This window comes from Gymnogyps californianus, chromosome 2, assembly GCF_018139145.2.
Source record: "Gymnogyps californianus isolate 813 chromosome 2, ASM1813914v2, whole genome shotgun sequence".
Lineage (NCBI taxonomy): Eukaryota > Metazoa > Chordata > Aves > Accipitriformes > Cathartidae > Gymnogyps > Gymnogyps californianus.
Window position 1 is genome coordinate 40595740 of NC_059472.1, and position 19145 is coordinate 40614884.

General features: G+C 41.8%; 1 protein-coding gene across 1 annotated transcript in view; it reads left to right on the forward strand.

Annotated features, from left to right (window-relative positions):
* Positions 1 to 1605: 1605 nt before the first annotated feature.
* The window catches only part of CA8 (carbonic anhydrase 8), a 50462-nt gene continuing 32922 nt past the window's right edge, over positions 1606 to 19145 (forward strand). The window contains exons 1-3 of the mRNA XM_050892137.1: positions 1606 to 1684; positions 2093 to 2284; positions 6203 to 6327. Coding sequence (XP_050748094.1) covers positions 1606 to 1684; positions 2093 to 2284; positions 6203 to 6327 — 396 coding nt within the window. The remainder of the gene's footprint in view (positions 1685 to 2092; positions 2285 to 6202; positions 6328 to 19145) is intronic.

Sequence of the window (19145 nt, forward strand, 5' to 3'; positions counted from 1 at the left end):
ATGTTCTCTAGGTCCATACATGGCTGTTGGCAAAGGAGAAGGAAGAGTCCTTTCATATCCTTGAATTGAGGCATCCTCGTGTTGGGGAGAGACTTTCCTCAAACCCTATATCCTGTATATTCTGCAGGAGGAGTTGAAGCCACGCTCCTGGGTGTGGCTTAAATGAAGGGGTCACTGTAAAGAGTATGGAGGCTGCAACCTTCCTTCACAACAGAAAGGACAGAGCTGGGCTCCCTTGCTTATTCAGTGGCTCCCTTATCCTCACCGAGGGCGTTCATCCCTCCATAGGAGGGGCACAGTGCTGTGGGGTGAGGAGGAACCACAGAATCACAGAATGGCTGAGATTGGAAGGGACTTCTGGACATCACCCTGTCCAAATCGTCTGCTCAGGCAGGGCCACCCAGAACAAGTTCCCCAGGACCGTGTTCAGAACAATATGTCCAGGGATGGAGACGCCACAACTTCCAGGGCAACCTGTGCCAGGGCTTAGTCACCCTTACAGTAAAAAGTGTTTCCCGATGTTCAGAGGGAACCTCCTGTGTTTCAGTGTGTGCCCATTGCCTCCGGTCCTGTCACTGGGCACCACAGAAAAGAGCCTGGCTCCATCCTCTTTCCATCTTCCCTTCAGGTATTTGTACACACCGATGAGATCCCCCTGAGCCTGCTCTTATCCAGGCTGAACAGTCCCAGCTCTCTCAGCCTTTCCTCATTGGAGAGATGCTCCAGCCCATTAACCATCTTTGTGACCTTTTGCTGGACTCTCTCCAGTATGTCCGTGTCTCCCTTGTACTGGGAAGCCCAGACCTGGCCCCAGTACCCCAGGTGTGGCCTCTCCAGCGCCTGAGTAGAGGGGCAGGATCACCTCCCTCCACCTGCTGGCATTGCTTTGGCTAATGCAGCCCAAGGTATCATTCACCTTCTTTGCGGCAAGGGCACATGGCTGGCTCACGTCCAACCTGGTGCCCACCAGGACCCCCAGGTCCTTTTCTGCCAAGCTGCTTTCCAGCCTGGTGGCCTGTACCAGCGCCTGGGTTGTTCCTCCCCAGGGGCAGGGCTTTGCCCTTCCCCTTGTTGAAGTTGCTCTCCCCGGGTATCCCCGGGCGCACAGACCGCCTGTGCCCAGCTCGAGGCGCAGCGGGAGCGGCGGGGACATCCCACCCACCCACGCACCCACCCACGCAGGCGAGGGAAGTAGCCTGCAGGGGAAGGCGAGGAAGACGCAGGGAGGACAGGTGAGCAGCGGCCCACGGGGGACGCCAGCCTGGGCTGCGGCTCCCGCGACCGCCCGGTCCCCCCTCCCGGCTCCGCCGGCTGCCACCTTCCCCCTCGCCCGCCGCGCCGCGCCGCTGGGACAGCGACCGGCTCCCGGGCCCGCCCGGCGGCCGCGCCGCGCCCCCTGCCCCTGCCCCGCCACACGACGACACCCACCGGCGGGGGCGGGAGGGCGGAGGGAGGGCCGAGGCACGGCGGGGAGCGCCGGCAGCCCGCCTCACCCCCTCACACACACTCACACACACACCCCCTCACACGCACTCACACAGACACACACACACACACCCCCGGCCCGGCCGACGGGAGCCGGGGCCGCTCGCAGGGCGCCCGCCCATGGCTGACAGGAGCCTGATCGAGGGCGCCGAGCCCTTCCCGCGCCGGGAGGAGGCTCCGGAGTGGGGCTACGAGGAAGGTGAGGAGCGGGCGGCGGCTACGGCGGGGAGAAACTTTCGCCGCGGCCGGAGGAGGAGGAGGAGGAGGAGGACGTGGCGGTGGGAGGATTTCAGTGGCGGAGCGGAGGGAAAATCGCCCACCCGGCCGCCCCGAGCCGCGGGGAGCGGGGAGGCGCCGGCCCGCAGCGGGCGGCAGGTCCGTCACCGCCGGCGGGAGAGCAGCGCGGGGCGGCGGCGGCGGCGGAGCCGGCCGGCAGCGGTCGCCGGGGCCGGCGGGCCGAGGTGCCGCGGAGCAGCCCCCCCCTTCCCGCGCCGGTGGGCAGCAGCGAGGCGGTCAGTGAGGGCGGGGAGGGTCTGGCTGGCCCGGGAAGCCGCCGTGCAGCGCAGGGTGCCGGGTCTCCCTGTAACGGCTTTCCCTTGTGTCTCAGGAGTGGAGTGGGGGCTGATTTTTCCTGATGCTAACGGGGAGTACCAGTCGCCTATTAACTTGAACTCGAGAGAAGCTAAATATGACCCCTCGCTCCTGGAAGTGCGTTTGTCGCCAAACTACGTCGTGTGTCGTGACTGTGAAGTGATCAACGACGGGCACTCAATTCAGATTGCCCTGAAGTCAAAATCAGGTATGCTGAAACACGGCCTTTGCTGTCCCCGCTAAAGCTTGTGTTGCCTTAAGATTCGCTGTACGTGTATGCCGGAGCATAGGAACGGCAACTGCTCCCAGCAGCGGGCGGTTGTGCTCATTCGGCATGGACTGAGGCCGGTAAGAGTGTTGCTGTTGACTTCAGTAGGAAAAGGAGCAAGCTTTGCAATGGGAGCTGCAAGTTTCAACGCCAAACTGGATGGTCAGTCAGATTGCTTCAGAGCATGTCCACAATTTCCTCTTGTGGTGGTGTCATCTAATTCACTGGCATTAACAGCTGTCTGCATTCAGAAGCAGTCCAGACTATCGCTAAGACAGTGTGATGCCAAACTATTTTGTACAGCTGGCAAAATTTGTCCTTGGTCCGAAGACCATGTAAGTTAAAAGAGCGTTTTCCGTTAATTTGAGTGGGTTGTGAATACTAACTAGAGAATTGGGCAGCTTAAGACAGTTATACATGCTTACAATATTGATGAAGAGCAGGTAGCAAAGCAGTCCTCATTTCTTAAAGGGTTTTTTGGTGTCATTCATCAAATAAGAATTAGAAACAGATGATAAAAGAAACGATTCCAACTTAAGTGAAACTGCAGTATCTCATTCAGACCTTTCATCTGGGTAAACTATTCTGTATGAAGGAGACAACTGTCAAAAAAGTAGGGAGAAAAAAAGTCCATTGTCCTTTCCAGCACAGTGGTAGTTCTTACCATGTGTTTGGAAGAGCATCCAAGTTATTCTAACCAATCTTAGCTAGTAACAGCCTTTTGGGAGCATTCAAACAGCTGAACATTGTCAAACTATGAGACATTTCAACTTTTGTTTCCTTCTGAGATCCTGGTAGTCCTGGGAGCTACAGCTGTGCTGAGAGTGAGGAAGTCAGTTCAGTTTTACACTGTATTTTTTAAAAAGGAAGGGTTTGTTATTTTAATAATGATGCTTTCCTTTATAATTTCCTTTCCATGATAAATTCCATGTATTATTGCAACACAGAACATTTCTTTCCACAGAATTTTGCAGATTTGCAATAGAACAGGAATTTTGTACTTCCTTCATCAGGAAGTTTTACTGCCTTCATCAGAAGCAGAGCTCTTTTTCCAAGGAGTAGGGTTCTCTCTGCAGGATCAGGAAGGTTCTTGAATTCTCCTGTGGAGGAAGTGAGAGCGACTGCAAACGACGTCGTCACTTGCATGCCAAAATGAAACTCCTTCAACCCTACCTTTCCCAAGGGCAGTTTGTAACTTAGTAGCAATAATTAATAAGATGGGACCAACACACCTAAATGCGTGTGCAAAACCATTGGAGACTTAGGAGAAGGAAAAACTTTTTAAACTTGAATGCAGTGTGATGCCAGACTGATGAGTCTTGAAATATAAGAAAATGTGAAATAGAATAAAAATTTATGACAGGTATGGAATTATGATTTAGAAAATCTTGTTTTAGTTTCAGCTTTTCCTTTGATTTCATGTTACATAATTTCCCACTCTCAATTTGTAAACTGGGGATAATTTTTCCATTGTTGGGAGGGGGAAGACAATGTTTATTATCCCTACCAAGAGGAGAAAAGAGTTAATAAGCTGTGTTTGACCTAGTATTCTGGCCAATTTTCAGGGATTGCAGAAACTCCTGCAGCTTCTTTTCCTCACAGGGGATCTCTGATGACAAATCCATTTAGCCAGATTATTTTAATGGGAACTGTTGAGCACTAAATGCTTTTAAAACTCTGCAATTAATGTGCAAGAGATCCTCATCTACTGTAATGTTAACAGTCAAAGAAAAACTTCTTTCTGGAAAAAAGTAAACTGATTAAGATCCATATTAAAAAGCAATTTGTCATTACTGGTGATTGATTTTATCCTTTAATTCAGGACACCAGTCCATCTGGAATTCCCAAATCCTTCTCATTATTTAATTGCAAACATTTTCGCAGGCTGCTTCCAGCTTGATCATCGTACATGTGTTATGCATTAGGTGGAAGAAGCATGACCAACTGTGTAATGGAATTGTATATTGAAAAATGCTTTAGAGGTTATCCTACTAACAGAGAGACTTCTCTTAAGCCAGCAGTGGATTGCACAGTGGATGATAGTTTCAGAATCATTTTCTAATGAGGATCAAAAATCGCTGAAAGGCAAAGCGAAGTTAAACATGTTTCAGGTATTGACAAGGATCAAGATTTGATGAAAGGCAAAGGAAAGATAAACATGCTTCATGCATTGAAATACTTTTATCATGGGATCAGTGTTATAACTTAAGCCTCAGAAATACTCTTTGAAGCTCCTAGAGATCCAGAAGTACATCACACAGAGAACATTTGTTCTAGTTATACTTTCTCTAGAAGTAATATTTTAAAACAGAGAAAATGCTCCATTTGCCTAAGAAATAGCACTAATTGGGTATCATGTTTCTTTTTATTTGTCCAGATTTCCCTAAATACTTCAATTAGTTGTTTCCCCCAATGTTGACCAGATTTGTAGATTTTCCCTATAGGATGTAGGTATAGATAGACTATAGATAAAGCAAGTTTAAGAAGCGAATCTGAATCTATAACTGCATTTAGGACATTTCATTTTAGAAACCCTAATGGCTGTTAGATTAATTCTGAAGAATTAATAAAGGAGGATTAATTGGAATATTTTGCTTTTTTCTCCAATGTAATTGCTTATGAAAACCATAACTGATCAGTTTTCTTTCCTTTTTTTATAGTTGTGTACTTTTGTTTTTGTGTTTGTACAGTTGCAATACAATTCAATTGCTAAATTATGTTTTAGTATTACACTATGTCTTGTGCTCCAAACTGAGACCATTTAGTTTGTGTGTCAAAATAACTTTATATTATGGAACTTTAATTCCCTAAAGCTGTAGGTTATGCAATTAAATAATCTTTCTCAATTATCAGAGATTATAAAAGATTCATTCAAAGTCTATGAAATGTAAGCTAGAATTCAATGGATTCTGGGGAAGACTGTGAATGCCCTGAAGTAAAATCCAGCCCTGCCTAAAGCCAATATTCAATGATTTCAGTGGGAAGTTACCTACTGCTTGTGGAGTAATATTTGATCTGAAGCAGATTCAGACATCCCTGGGCAAAATGTTTCCATTGATTAATTCCAAAGTAGATTGGGCCTCACAAGGTACAATTGCTTGCTTTTACTACTTGTGGTGGAAGTCTCTATTAATGCAAAAGTATCGAGTTACTATATAATTTTTTTTGTGTGTGTGTTGCAATTGTGGACAGATGCTTTTAAGAAATTCCAGATGTTTAAAAAACTGAAGTAAAAAAAAGCCATGGCTGCCTAGAAGCTGTTTTTAAGTAAATGAGGTATGTTGTTGCTCCTGTGTGTAGGTTTGATTATATTTGGATATGGAGGCATTCTGTATCTCAGAAGCCTGACACGTGGTATGTGACTGAACACCTTTACCTAGCAAAATATTGGCAATCAAAAGTTTTCTATTAGTTTCTGTGACTCGTAGCAAATATAGGTGATGGAGATTAAGCATTCGGACAAGTTGGAGGTAGTTACCAGTTCAATTCAGAACCCCCACCATCTGTCTAGAGCACACAGCTACTGTCTTGATAAGAGCAATAAACATATTCACTCTTCTGACTGATAAAGGTACAATGTTTTTCTTTTGTGTTATGACCAACTGTTCTGCCTCATAAAACAAAGAGTGCAGCATGACAGCAATTTCACTGTTGTTCGTAACTGCCTGCATTCGTGTTGTGTACCTGCACGGTACTTCAAAAGTCAAGGTGTCAAGTCTGTCAACTTTACCCTTCTCCTCTCTAGTACCGCTGATAATAAAGAAACTTGCAACAATCTCCCCATTGTATTTGGAGAATATATTTAATGGCTTGTGTGCTTCAAAAGTCAAGTTCCTTACCATTTGTCTTCTTTCCCAGTGTTAATAGGGGGGCCATTGCCTCGAGGACATGAGTTTGAACTACATGATGTTCGATTTCACTGGGGGAGAGAAAACCAGCGTGGTTCTGAACACACGGTTAATTTTAAGGCCTTTCCCATGGAGGTAAGAGTGACACTGCATTGCATAACACCTGCTAAATGCAAAAGATTTTATTTCATGGCCTGAATTCCTGGTAGTTCAAAAGAGAGTTTCTTTTAGCTCAGCATTTTATTGCTTTATATTTCAACCACAAAGCTATCTTGCTGAGGTGTGCTTTAGTGCAGGTAAATTAGGATATGCATCTGGAATAGAATGCCTCCAGCACTCATCACATTGTATGATTAATTGGTCATAAAGTTAACTTGCAGAATTATTAACTTCTGTCTTAATAATATTAGTGTTCTAACAAGACCTGCTGTTTCAACACTTCCTATGTCACCTTGACTAATAGCTATGGATGGGGAGAACTAGCCACTGGAAATATTTCCATGGTGAATAATAATAGCTTAGGTAAATTCGGAGTAAGTGTAGAGCAATTTGTTCATGAAATAGCTTTACATACCTGAAAATTGAAGATTATGTTATATTCTTGGATATATTCTGTAATATCTCAATGAATTACAAAATTTTGAAACACAAGCAAAGTGATAATGCAGTCTGAAAAAATTCAGCTGTTCATGGGGTGTCACTTTAGGCTCCTAGGCAACCCAAAATGCTGGGACCTATTTCTCCTGCCCTCCAGCAGCCGTTCATCATATTACTTCACTTCCCACTGTCCCATTGCTTACACTTGTCAAGGAGTGGCTTGGAGTATCCCTTAGGCCCTGGGCTGCAAGACTAATTTTAACAGATACCAACCCTGATGTTTGGTAACTTCAGATTTGCATCTTTTATTTCATTTGTTGTGCACTATTGGTTTTAAAGAAACTCAAGATTTTTTTGGAGTTCTTTGAGTTATTTTTGCCTTCTTTATCTATCATAATCCCTCACGAGCCTGAAACTGTTTCCTTTTTCTCTGTGTTGTTCAGTGCTGGTAGCGTTATATTCATGAGTGCCAGACTACTGGAATAGAACCGCTTTACAGAAAAGGATATAAAAAGTATTAGAGCAACTACTGCAGAGCTAAGTGGAAAAAGCGTGTGGACTTACACCATCAATCTAATTCTTAGGGTTGTTCAGGTACTTTCTTTGAGAGTCGTGGGTCAGATTTTGGTCTCTGCTGTTTGCTATTTTGCATTGGTCCGTTAAAAACCCCCATATATAAAGTCACTCATAGGGGCTTTGCAGGTTGAGTTGAGGCAGATCATAGAATCATTTAGGTTGGAAAAGACCCTTAAGATTATCGAGTCCGACCGTAAACCTAACACTGCCAAGTCCACAACTAAACCATGTCCCTAGGTGCCACATCTACACGTAGATCCTCTTTGCAGGTTGATTTCAGGCAGATCCTGGCAATGCAGGAGAATTATTTGAATGGCGAAGACTCATCAACCAAAGGGAAAGCAGAGGAATCACCTCTGCATCCTGCTTACCTGGCATAATATATACAACATGATTTATATGGGCAGTAAGACCTTCAGGATACTGCAGTGTTCCCCTGAGGCAAGAAGTAGCTTGTTCATTATGAAACAGCTCTGCTTAGTGCTTTTCCTCAAGGCTGATCCAGCATGTGGTGATCAAGAAATATGGACGTGAACTATGTCGAGAACTGTACTTGGGAGTCTATCAGGGTCTCCTGTCTCCTTGTTTATTAAGGATCATTTGCAAACAGTCTTGGTGGTATGTGGGAACAGTCTATGGATAATCTGCAGAAACCTCAGAATTCTCTGCTCCAAATCAGTCCAGAGAAAAATATACTTGACCCAGAGATGCAAAACAACAAACTGAATCAGTCATGAAAGGATTTCATTCTTCACCTACTTTAAAAGCAGCATGGCAGCTGCACAAACAGAATTCTGGCACATTTGAAGAACATCACTTGGAGGTGAACAAGCCGGTGTTATCCTGTCTCCTGCATCTAAGCAGCTTTCAGCTAGACTCTGATCTCCAAGAAATAATTACTGATGCAAAAATTCTGTAGCAGAAAAAAATTGACTCATAATACACTTTAAATACAGTGTGAATGCTTAATTTTGCAAACAAATCCTTATGCAGATTAATTCTTCTGGCAGAAAATGACAGCATAACTTATTGTATCCAAGGTCAGCTGCACACAGGTGTATTGGCTGAGCCAGTTCATCATCTTCTGCCCCATGTTGCAAGAAAGTGCACGTCAGTTTGTTTGACAGATGAGCTGCATTTCCTTCTGCTACATGCACAAAGAGCTGCTATATTAAATCCATCTCAAATTGTCCAAATCAAATATTATACTTGAGCAATAATAGAACAGGTGCTTGTGACCACTGCAAGTGTTTATGAAGTAGTACACCTGAGACTCCAGAATGGAAGATTTTCTGTTTCCATTCCAGGGATTGCCCCTTCTAATTTTTTTTGTGGAGAACAATCATTTTGATCAAGGGACCAGGAAATCTTATTTTCTTAACTTTTAACATTAGCATTGGTTTATACAGTTGTTGGAAACCACCGTATTCTGAATGCGTGTTGGGCTTGATTTTCACTGGGTTTGTTAGTTACTGAACACAAACAGCGATGGGTGCCTATTTTGGCTATATACAAGCAGTCTGGTGTAGTTCATGCTTTTGTCCTGTACTAAATACAAAATAAGCTGGCAGTTGTTTGTGCACAAATGCATGCCTAGAAATATGTTGAGCACCAAGTGCATAAGTTTAGAACTTCTGCCAATGGAGCAAATCTAGTAGGACATTTTCCTAAGAAACTAGATATGATTTACAAAGCAGATGATAAGGACTTTAAATTCTCTTCTCTTTGTGGGAGGAAGACAAATCAAAGGGATAAGCAGTAGCATGAAAACTTAAGTGCTTGGTTTAAGTGGATACATTAACAACACAACAACCACCTAGGCCCAGATTATGTACTCCACTACACTATTATAAAACCCGAGCAGTTCTACAGAACCAACTTTGAGTTTGAAGAGATCCATCTGAGATGACTAAGACTATTTATTGACTGGAGCAGCAGTCTGTTTTTTTAGGACTGAAGACTGTAAGGCTTTATTTTATTACATTGGACAAAATAGTTGTGGAACAGCTTCAGATTAATAGTGTAATGATCTTTGTAAAGGATGACTTTAAAAAAGAGTGTTATTTTTCAAAGTTTGGAAGAGCACTCTTCAGTTACTTCCTTAGTCTCTTCACCTTTGATACCATAACTGCTTTTATAGAAATTAGGCAATATCCTGTATTAGTTGGGTAATATCCTGTGTCTCTTAGTGCAAAAATCTATTACTTTTTACTAGACAGCTGGGGCCTTTGCATGTGGTTAGGATATATAGGTTCTTGGTGAAATGGGTTAGACTACTAAGCTTATGTAACCTCTGGAACAGCTTCTTGAAATAATTCACGCTGTCGAAAAACGTTCATGTGGCTTGGAGGCTGAGTTCATTGTTATTTTTATTATTATATGAAGTTCAGCAGAGATGTGTTTTCGGCCTTCCTTGACTGAAGAAACCAGAATGTTGACAGTAATATGCCAGTGTTATCATTTTCACTGAAACATCTGTGTTTGCAATCAGTCAGGAAAGCAGGACAAAACAATAAATAGTTGTCAAAGGTAAATACTGTAACACGTCTTTTTAAACAAAGGAAAAGCAGAGGGCTGTACGTATCGGTACAATACTCCTCTCTCTGTTCCATGAAAACAAGGGCATGAAGGCCGTTCTTGCCTTTTGGTCAGAAATTGGAAAGAGACATTTGTGCAACTTTCTCCAGAAATCTTTCTCACCAAGTACTTCTGCTGCACGTAAACAGTGTTACTTTGCCTTTTGGCCAAAGTTACTTTGGCCACCACTTGTGCTAAATATTTAGTAATGGTATTAACATTGAGAGACTGTTTCTTGCCAGCAAATGGAACAAGGTACCAAAGCTTAGATTGTGCTTTACAGTATACATTTCCACAGAGCAGTAAAATCCACACTTATACATGTGATTTACCTGAACCTGATTTAGGTGTGAGAAAGAGAGGAACTGTTTGACATCTTTATTCCTCTCCTTCATGCCAAGAGTATGGATTGGAGAAGGAGGAAGAACAAATGAAGATCTAATGAACTCTGACTCTTTCCCTTACCTTTGATGTATAACAGGGAGATAGAGGGGGACAGGAAAAGCAAATTATTGCTATTTATTTTTGTTGTTAACAAAGTTAAAATAGGGGCAGCTAAAAATGGAGTCCCATTGTACCCGATCTCTGTATAAACACAGCATACTATAGTGCCAGGCCGAATCAACTTACAGACAAAAAAGACAGGAAAGACAGCAGGAGAAAGTGAACCATATGATAGCATCAATGCTGTTTTATGCAAGGGGGAAAAAAAAAAAGTTTTCACTGCTTCTGAAGTGAAGGGAAACAGAGAAAATTATGCCTTAAAGGTGTCTCTTCCTCTTAGTTACCCAAGTGGTGGTGTGACCAAGGGCACAATCTGACCATAAGGGAACAGTTGTTTCCAGGCCGCTGCTCTGAAATAAAACTGTATCTGAGAAAATAAAAAGGTTCCTTTCACCACTTGTAATATAACCAGGAGGATAATTCTCTGTAATCCATCCTCTTTAAACTGTAGGATTATATTAGCTGTGAACCATGTGAAAGCTCTCAGTAGAAGAGGATTGGCAGAAAATAATTTTAAAAATGTTTCCAAGATGTGTAGGAGGATTAAAAACTGTATTATTGTCTGTGTTACAGTTTTTGAGTAGAACAGAAGAAAATCCAGTTGCCTGAAGGACCAGGATCAGTTCTGTACAGGAAAAAAAAGATGTTCCTTTCTGTTGTGTAACGAAGAGCAGACTAATTCATTCTCTAGACTCTTTTGGAGTTACTGAAATACCTGCTGCAATGAAGTTAAATATAACGCGAAAAACATATCCTACCCTCGATCTGATTTCCTTTGTTCACGTGAAATGGTGCCTGCCTAAGGTTCTCATCAAACAGAGTTACAGCCTTAGGGCTTCAGGTTAGGCTGTTAACATTACACTTATCTACTCAAGTCTTCACAGTCTTCCGTGTGGGGATTTCTCTGTGCCTGGCTGTGAAACCAGATACCTGCACACTGTGCATCCCCTTTCTGGCATTTCTTGAGAGGTGTCATGCTTTCAACACAGAAATTTATTCTTTGCCAACTTTTAATATTCTTTGCCAACATTATTTAATCTTACTGTCTGTTTTAATCAGTTTCTTATTAGCTTGTTAGCAAATTATTTGGGTTAGAAAAATAAAAGAGTATTTGTAATTGTAATAGAAGGCCTGGGAGATAGTGTGCATGCAAGCGTGTCTCTCTCTCTTTACGCAGAGACTTACAAACTGCGGTGGGACTGGGTAGGTGTGAATGGCAAGCAGGATTTAATCTGTAATGACGGTCGTTTCTAATATGTGAGCTCAGTTCTGATATCTGTGGATTTTTGCCAGTAGCTTTAATGGGACTATGATCCCAGTCATAAACCCTGAAAGAAAGGTTTTAAACCAAGGAGTAAATCCTGTTGCCTTAGCTGATTACATTGATTACCTGCTTGTGAAAAAAATTAATTAATTCTGCTCATTTTGGCAGCACAAGGCCTATGAATGAAGCATATCTTGCTTAGGCAGTCATGAATTTAACAGGAGGCAAAAAAGAACAGATTCCAGGAGGGTTTACGTAGCTTCGTGCTGAGGTCTGGAACTCTGCTCAGAAATTATCCAAGTTTTCTGGTGGAAAATTAACTTGTTACTCAAAGGCTTGGACGATTTTCTAAATTTTGAAATCATTGCAGATGAATACTGTGAGCCGTGATTAAAACAGTGCGTCTTATAAGAAAATGATGACATTCATGTAATAGCTATATCCTTGACAGGTTATGAATAACAGATTAATAATAGTTTAAAGTAGATATGCCCATTGGACATTATCTAATTTTTGAGGACAGAATTGTGGAAAAACACAGGAAAATCAGGCCAATATCTAAGCAGATGTTTTCAGTTTTGTTTTCCAAATCTGCAATGATTTATACACAAACAATTTTTTACACATTATGTAGATGCCGCTTACAAACATAACAATAATACTTAGCTTTACACAGCACTCCATGGGCAAAATTGGTCCTAGCACCAATTCCAGGGCTGTCAGTGAATTGTATTACGTGGGATCCTAGCCCCATATGTGCAGGTGTTTAAGTATTTTTCTGCATTTTTCTGTGTACTGTGCACTCTGTGGTCTCCTAATTGATGTGACTTCTGTTTGTTTTTTTTGTAGTGGTACAAAGCTGGGAGGTCTCCATCCCCTCCCAGTATACTGGGAAACAGAAAACCAGCAACAAGATATAAACGAAATTGCCATCATTGTAAAAGCACACATGAGCAACTTATGACTCTTGAGATTGCTAGTTGCTAAGCTCTTTCAGTATTATATTTTTATTGTGGTTGAGGGTTAATTTGACCTAAATGGGCACATGCAATCTCTGAAGTATACTTTGTTTCTAGGTAATTTGTCAATATGGGCTTGGATTGGCCCTTGTTTTGCTCAGTCACATAAAGTTTGAATTTTTCAGGGAATACATCTATGCGCTTTGTATTGTGGATTCGTGAAAGCAGGTGCAAAAATGGGCTGATGTGCTAGCACAAACATGCTTTTAGCTTGGCCGGCGCCTGAGAAATGCTCAGTTAAGCTCTGTGGAAGAACTGTACACATCTTCAGAGGTAGCAAATGTGATTTCCCTTCTGTGCAAAATCTGCAATTTATTTATTGGATTGTGGAAGACGTACAAGCTGCCAGACAGCAGGTCAAAGAAGAGTGGCATTAACAGTCTATACTGAAGCTTCTTTATCCTTTTGTCTCTCTTTTAAGAGTTGTCTTATTTACAGCGAGTTGTGTGTGGAGAAGCTTTGTTTCTCATATGCACCTAAAACTCTTTTGAGGTAGCAGTTGCAATAGTCTGTGATTTGTAACTTCTACCAGGATGGAGAATTTCAGTATTCTTTTAAGAAATAAATGGTCCAAGCTACAAATGGCTGAGCAGAATAGGAAAAACTCTTCTAAGGAGAAATGTCGCAGGTGGAGAGAAGTTGGGTGAAGGAAATGAGAATGAGAAGAAAATGAGGTGTGACTCAAGAGGGGAGCCCTTCTCTGGGCTCTGTTCCATCTTACCTCAGCTTACTGGTTTAGTTCTGCCAGAAGCTGCAGCCAGTCTTTGCGCTTTGCCTGTAATAGACATGTTGCACCAAATTTTCTTGCAGTCGTGCTGGGCTAAGATGCAATGTTCAGTTGCAGCCTGTAGTAAAAGGTTTGGTGGCGCCGCATCCTCGTGGAGGCAGGCAAGTAACCTTGAACAAAATAGCTCTTAGCAATCCCTGTCTGCGGTGGAAACAACAGAGCCTCTGATACTTTTTAAAAAGATGTGAATCTTTTCCACTCCTTGAGCAGAATTTCAGCTTTGCCTTCTCCTTGCTCTACTTCCTCACACAAGTGTCTTGGTGACAGTGCTTGTACTCATGGATATAGAGGCTGCTATCGTGACATCCCTTATTGCAAATCCCATTCCCAGCTCTAACAAGATGGCTACTTACGTTTTCTCTCTGCTGTGGGAGAAGAGCTTGTGTAGTCAGTTAGAAGATGGGACTTCTGAAGAGGGTTTAAACCCAGGTTTGAGTGCAACAAGATGACTGCTCAAGTCTCTTCCTTGCCATTTTTCTTAGCTGTGTGCCCTTGACGTGATTTGCTTCAGTTGTACATAATTTTCTAATTTCTGCCATGATCATTGCTGGCACTCTGCTTGCATCTTGCTTCAGTTTCCTGGTGCCTTGGTTTTCCTGTTTGGTTTTCCTTAGCACTTTGCCCTAACCACTAGGTCTAACTGTTTTTCTAAGACCTGTCACTTGTGGAAGAAGCTGGGAAAGGAGATTCCTTATTTTGTTGTTTTCCATGCTGCATGCTTGAGTCAGGACCAGTTCCTAGGGTGGCCCCAGTTCATGAGTGAATACTCTGAGAGAGATATTAGCTTTCTGATAAAAAACCCAAAATTTTGTGTTATTTGTGCTAATGGTGCATGCATGGCTCTTAAGAGGTAAAGGATGAAACTTGTAGATCATCTAAGATCTGAAAACCTTTGAAGGCTTCCACAAGTATTTGCTGTCATGCCTGAGTGCTTCACAAGCACAAATAATGTAATCCTTAAAACATCAGTGTGAGGGAGACAAGTTCTGCTATTGCCAACGAACTGGTAGAAAACAAGTTCAAAGGGATTAAATTGTTTGGCCATGGTCACACATGATGCCTTTTTCAGAACTGACAGAGAACTGACTCATGACTCCTAGATGCTTGAATTCTAGTAAGATTTTCAGACACTGTAGTACCAAAATACCTAACTGAGGTTGTAAATCCCAGTTCAGCAACTTAACCACACGGCTATCTGATGCCCTGGTCCATAGACCACACTGTTGCCAATGAGGTGGTCTCACTGGTCATTCCTGCCTTCTCGCTATGCCAGCATTAAGCCACATGATGAACTGGACTGGGGAACAGTTAAAGTTTAACTAAATTTGGGGAGTTTATGGAACTATGGGAGAGGAGAAAAGTATAACACCATTATGCAATCTGCAAACTTGCAATTCAAGAGAAAACTGTTGGAAATGTGTAATGAAGTTTATTATTTCAATGGAAGCTTAGCCAACATCACAGAAAAAAAACCTAACTGAGTTTCCTAGAGGAGTGTAGTATGCAAGAGCAACTGCTCACTGGAGAACAGTCGAGATTATGGTTTACGAAGATAACATGCAGCTGCAGATTCTCATCTCTTTAGAGAGACCCTTAGCTTTGAAACACAGAGAACTGTGGGATTCAAATCAGTTATTAATAAAACTTAGTAAATTAGCAGGGAAGGAGTGTTTTTTATTCTGCCTTCATTAGAGAATCTATTGTTGAAAATTAAATCAGGGATTTGAATCCTTCTACATATGAACAGTCTGGTTTTAAATCCAAGGTAACAGATTGCAGCCAACACTTTGTGGAATTGGACATACTTATATTAAATGCTTAGTCATATAAATAACACTTCCAGAATTAAATACTTAACCCATAGCACTTTGTGTTTTCTGTCTTCTTGACAGCATTGCTAGTCTGTAATATCATCAACTATTCATCAAGGGCCAGTCCTTTTTCCAAGCTTCACTCTTTCTAACTGTGGAGCTATAAAAGCACACACAGGCACACACATACACCCACTCAGGTTGGCAAGAATCCAGAGTAAAAGCAGGCTGGAGAGTCCTGCACTAAAATCCTTGCTTTTTCCTTCCTGGCCTTCATAGTTCAAGGGAAGGAGAAAGAAAGGCTTGAATGTATATTTGTTCCTGTTAGCACAGGTAAGGGCAGACTCAGGGCACCTCAGCCTACATGTTTGCTGGGGCCAGATGTGGTATCAAGGAACAATAACCTGCTCTGTGGTGCCCCTTGCTTCACACACTGAGCAGAAACTTGGCACAGTGAGGAGCCTGACTTATGAATCTGACAGTAGTAACTGTGTAGCTTTTCATTTTCTTGCTGATTAGGTTGATACCGAAAGTCAGCAATCTAAAAACAAGGGTATTTTGCCTTTTTCATTCCTTTTCTTAGCCTGTATGCTTTTATTACAGTTGGAAAAATGTTAATTTTTTATTAATTCCTGTTTTCATCTCCTGTGCGTGCCAGTAGAAGTAAGCAGTGCTTGTGCTTTCAAATGGGAAGAAAAAATAAACAGCCACAAATTACAAGTTACAGCATCCTCAGTTTCCCCTGTACCCTTCGATGTTTTGCCAATGATTTTCCTAAGAAACAGGCAAGCTAATGTTACATGTCAGCAGGTTCCGTGGGCAAACGAGGAGATATTTTGATCTTCTGTTCAAGGCCTGAACAAAAGGGGTCTAGGTGGGGTTTGCAAAGCTTTCTGCAGATTTGTGTCCTTCACAGAAACTTAAGATAGGTAAAGACATTGGTGTTGTGGTTGAATTAACCATGAAGATAGTTTGTGCCCATGTCTTGCCTCCCTGTGAATGCTGAGAGAACTGCTGTGGTGTTTGGCTTTGTGTCAGCCTCCTTGTGTCCCCTTCCTGTTTCCTAACCTTGTATACAGTGGAAATGAAGCCTCTCTCTGAAGAGTTAGTCCATCTCTGGTTAGAAGAGGGACATAAGATTTAACCTGTTTTTCCTTTTTTTATAATTTTCAATTAATGTTCTTTTTTTTTTTTTTTTTTAACCTTTTGGCTTCTTTTGCTGAAACAGAAAGAAGAGTACTCAGTTGGATTTTTTTATGGTTCCCATTACTTTTCTTTTTAGCTTACTGTTCGTAGCTGTAGTCTTTTGAGTCTTTCCATATACATCAGTACTTCCTGCTGTTAATTTCATTTTTTCAATGGACCAGTAGTTCTTTGTCTTATATGAAATGAGGCTACTGCATGTGATTAGACTGTTCAAAGGCAACACAGATTCCTCTTTAATGTTAGATGTTGCAATGTTTTTATTATTCTTTTTTCAGTGTGGCTTACCAATGTAGATACTTCTTTAGCACAAGCGATTTGCCCCAGCAACTGCAAGAGTGTTTCCTGAGATGCTGCAAATAATTCAGTAGTCCCACTATTCCTTACCTTTTCAGTGGCACACCTGAAGGTATGCCGCACAATTGCCTAGACTACTTTTGCTGTTGCTTGGCTGGCTTTTTGGAAAGAGAATAGATTTTGGAAGGTATCTTTGCAACCATTCCTTTTATGATCCAACTAAAATAATTTTATTTACAGCCATGTTAGAGTTCTGCCCTCTTTCAAACATATTGATGGAGAGGAGACCACCAGTCAGCAAGGGCTCTGGACTACCCTGTCCCAGTCAAGCATTTGTTCTGCATGTTTTTGCTGTGAATGTAGCTTTTGACCTGAGACATATAGTATCTCACACTGTTACTGTGAAGTTGTTTAGACAGTATCCCCAGGATACCTTGTGCTCTGCTCCACCTTCATTTGTTTGCACCTAATTTCTCTGATTTTAGATTACAGACTTCTTTGTTCAGGGAATGTCATCTTGTTCTGTACATACTTGGAGTCTGACGGTTAACCCACAGACTAGACCTGCTAGATCTTTAACACTTTTAATAAATGGTAACAAGCAGAAGTTCAGCAGAACCTGTGCTTTCCCTTCTCCCACATGATATTGATCAGGAGGTTTTCAACGCTAACAGTGTTGTCATCTGTGTTTCTTGGCGCTGCTTTCAGCTTGTCTCTCTTAGTGCTGAAATTAGTGTTGCTTTCAAAGATAGGCACAGAGTTCCCTTTATGTTATTTTTTATGACAATGATCTATGTATGAAATTTTAAAGAAGATTTGATTTCTGCTGAAATTTGGTGGCATTTTGGCACCTATCCACAATAGAAGCATTGAAAAATTCAAGTCTACAAGCATAAACGAAGTACACTGATTAATAACCTAACTCCCTTGGCTACTTCCTTGTCCTCTTCTTCTTCATGATTTTGCCCAGTTTGTGATCTAGTCATTTGCTTTTATTTGCATTCTCAAAGGAAGCATATTTACCTTGACTGAACTGTAATGTTTAACTATGCACGCTTTATTACTTTATGAGTTTTTGTTTCTTTTTTTGTGGCATGGAGTATATACACATACTCCTGCTTCTCCTAAGACATTTTCAAACAGCCACTGTATCAATTCCATTAACTTTAATTTCCTAAACCTCTCCTTCAGGCTGTTAATAACTAACTTTCTATTTTTTTAATCACTTTTCTTGAAGTTGTGTGCCCTGGTCATATCCTTGGTTCGGTCCCCTTGTGAGAATTTGGAACTTAATTACTGTATGTTATGGTCACTGCCAGCAGCTTAGTCAATTGCTTCCTGAAACAATTCAGTGCCAAGTTAAGTATCAACTCATAAATTCTTGTGCACGTGTGTAATAGCAAGACACAATTTTTCCACATTTAGTCCTCCTGTGATGTTGTTTATGCAGTATTTGCATTGTTGAAATTACACATCATTATTGTACGACTAGGCTGTGTTGCCTTCCATTATTACTAGCTGAAATCCTCAGCTTCATTTCATCCCTCTCAAAGCAGGAAAAAGACTTTATGCTGGCCCTAGTTAGGTAGCCAGGGTTTCCCATTTGTACTGTTCCCTCCTCAGCTTTTATGGCATGTTGTGAATGAAACTGGAATATGCTGATCTCTAACAAACTTGGGTAAGTCCAGGAGAACAGTTCTTAGCTCTACAATCTTTAGCAGAGCAGCTCTAAAGCTGCTTTAATTTACCTTAGGGATACAGATTCATCCCTGAGATGGCATTTATGTGGGATCATAACAGAGTTTGAGCTCCACTCTCTTTCTCAGCAGTAACAGAAATATGACAAAAAGCAATATGCTCAAAATTTCCACACTAACATGTTTTAGGTGCAACTGTGGTTAAGATGTGGTGATGCAGTATTCACCTATTAGTCTTTTGAGGTACAGCCTATATGAATTGAAATAAGATTTGGGAAGATATGAGAGCGATAACATATCTCTCATCCTTAGATGCCTTCTTGTCCTCTAATATTACTAGACAAAGCAGACTTTTCTGGAGCTTGTAATTGCTAGCTGCACAGCTAACAAGAAATAGCTGTATAACCTAGTTCTGACCAAGGAACAAAGCTTTCCAGAAGATTAATTTATACATGATGCAGCATGCATTGAAGAAGGAAGCTTTTGTAAAATTAGCTCCTTAGTAAAGACTAAGAGTGTAGAGAGTGAAAAAAGTACAATGGCTGTTGGAACAGCAGCATAGATTCAAGCAAGCCTAGTGACGATAGTGTCACAATCTGATGTTCTAATAGTTTAATGTGC